General features: G+C 46.7%; 2 protein-coding genes across 2 annotated transcripts in view; one reads left to right on the plus strand and one right to left on the minus strand.

The window, feature by feature from the left end:
• Positions 1-1,852, minus strand: part of LOC122251304 (uncharacterized) — a 27,088-nt gene extending 25,236 nt beyond the window's left edge. The window contains exon 1 of the mRNA XM_043013126.2: positions 1,212-1,852. Coding sequence (XP_042869060.1) covers positions 1,212-1,323 — 112 coding nt within the window. The 5' untranslated portion in view covers positions 1,324-1,852. The remainder of the gene's footprint in view (positions 1-1,211) is intronic.
• LOC122251307 (hemolectin) overlaps positions 1-2,500 on the plus strand; it is a 135,029-nt gene that overhangs the window by 57,183 nt on the left and 75,346 nt on the right. The window lies entirely within an intron of this gene.

Genomic DNA, 2,500 nt, shown 5'->3' on the forward strand with positions numbered 1-2,500 from the left:
GGGAGGGGGGGAGAATGGGGGGAAGGGGAGATCAGGGAGTGGGAGTGGGAGGGGAAGGATGGGGGTGGGGTGGGGGTGGGAGAAGGGAATAGGTGGGGGAGAGGGATAAGGAAGGGGAGGGCGGGGATAGGGAAGGGGGGTGGAAAGGGGTAGGGGAAGATGAGGGCGAGTTTCGTGAAGGATAGGCAAGGGGAGGGTAAGGGGGTAAGGGGGAGGGGGTAGGGAAGAGTAAGGAGGAAGGGGCATCGCACCATTACAGCACCTGTGCCACTGCCATTCAAAAAGTGCCGTTCATTGGATGCTGCAATCAATCAATATCCTTTCCTTTGTGCAACACCCCTGGGACATCCACGTGTCCTGAGTGCATCCGGGGCGAGGTATATGCCCCTTTGGGAGAGATTAGCGTTTTATATTCCATTGGTGTTGTATATGTGGCATTGTGATGTTTACCCTATAGTAGTGGGCATAGATGACAATTCATGCATGCAGATATGCTTCACATACAGATACCAGAATATATACATACACTTTATTCGCATGTCATGTTTTAATACATCTATATGTCGCACTGTAAGTAGAAATACATATCTTTTGTAATGTTTCTGGAAATTAATGTATTTAGTAAAGCATAGTTTTATCATAAACTCCATACCATTTTTCTTCGAAAATGAATACGTCAAGCTACATGGACTACGCCTGGTGTCGCAAAACATGGCGCGTGTAACCGCAGAGTTACACCGAACCAACCCGTTTTCGCAAAGAAACCATCACTTGCGTTTATTAAAAAGATCCCGCTAGGCGTAACGTGTATATACGCTAAATTACAAGATTATATGTGAATGAGGAAGAAACGCTGGCAAAAAGCACAAGGAAGTATTTAGTCAGAGCAAGGAAGAAGCAACTAGACCTTCAGAGTTTCAATAAAAAAGCGCAATCTGGTCACACATCTTAAGGAGAAGGAATGCTGGCTGAGATAATATAAAGTTGTTCCGTGATTGCTTTTGGTGTTACTGTTTTCTTTAGAGAGAGACTTTTAGATGTGTGGATAAGTGTATACTATGGGAAGAGTGTTAGGAACATAGAATAGGCCTAATAAATAGATAAACATATAAACATTATTGGCAGATACGTTCACGTGACAAAATCTCGTGACCTTCTCGTCCCTAATTACTTAAAAATACACACGAAAAAAAACTCAACCGCTGACTTACCTTGTGTACGTATAATATGGTGTACGTTCGGCGTGCACTTGTACACCACATGGTGCACACCGCCCACTTCGCAGTCTAGCCTCTGCGCTTCGGTTCCTCGTCCGTCTACCATTTTGCTGGCTTTCGGCTGCCCTTCTTAGGTCACTCGTGTCGGGGGTTCGTGTGGCTGTTGTCTTTTAAGGGTTGTTTTGTCCTTAAGACGCTCTATCTCTCTGATTTCTTTAATTGGTGTTTTCACTCTCGCTTCAGTGTCACCGGGTTTTACACTGCGATGCCTCCCATTTCTGGACAGTGTTCTTAAAATGTCTTTTCCCGTTTCCAAGTTCGATTCCTCTTCCACTTCCTTCTTGAGGGCGTCCCTTGACGGGCGAGAGGGCTATCCCTGGCACTCCCTCGGGACACGTGACTGTCTGCCTTCCTCAAAACGGTCTTCAGCTGCTGGCATCCCCGCTTACGTCTTCACAGAAGTAGCCAGAAGATCCTCCTACGGTCATTTGGATCTGATGGACAGTCGAGTGCCAAAGCTCCGGCACCGTGGTGGTCAGTGCGTCACTCCAGCATGGTGGCACTGGTATGCGGGGCGCTCAAGTGGCACTAGTTCCTTGGCATTCCGAAGCGCGGTGATGCAAGAACTTGAGTGTGAGCTCGGATGGAGGAACGGTCCTGAGGTCGAATTATACTGCGACTGATGAACTTGTCAACTTAGGGAGTGCCATTTTATTGTCCTAATCAAAATTGGGTGAACGATTTTTTCCCCATGTAGTCTTCGTAATTTCGTAGACACTATTCCATCATTAGATAATAAATCGCTTGCTAATAACGTAGATATTAGGACCGAGAGTTACACACTACACGATAGACTCACACATAGCGCGAGTCGGACCGAAGCGACCTTCTCCGACGACAGTTGACGCAACATTAAACACACGCACCAGGTGGAAGTCTGGTGTACCTCCAAGATCGTGAGATTTAGCCAACGCCAGACGCAAGGTCACGAAGCCTGGGAGAGACAGAAAAATGTATATTTTCTTACTCGCCTTACGTTCTCTCTAAGATCGTGAGGATTACTTTGCAACACTCGACATCCTCAATCCGGCGAGAGATTTGTTATCAATACCTCTTCTTCACGAAACTCCATCCCAAATTATTAGGTCCGGATCGAAATAAGTACTTGGGCCGATTGCCACTCGCCGCCTATACTTCGAACCGGTTCCGATTCCCCCACAGACACGCTGTGGCATTGGAAGGTGTATACTCTCTAGTAAACTCCTTTTGTGTAGTCTTATGTT

This window comes from Penaeus japonicus, unplaced genomic scaffold (genome assembly GCF_977035675.1).
Source record: "Penaeus japonicus unplaced genomic scaffold, GWHDUDI00000001_assembly GWHDUDI00000005, whole genome shotgun sequence".
In the NCBI taxonomy this organism is placed as follows: Eukaryota; Metazoa; Arthropoda; class Malacostraca; order Decapoda; family Penaeidae; genus Penaeus; species Penaeus japonicus.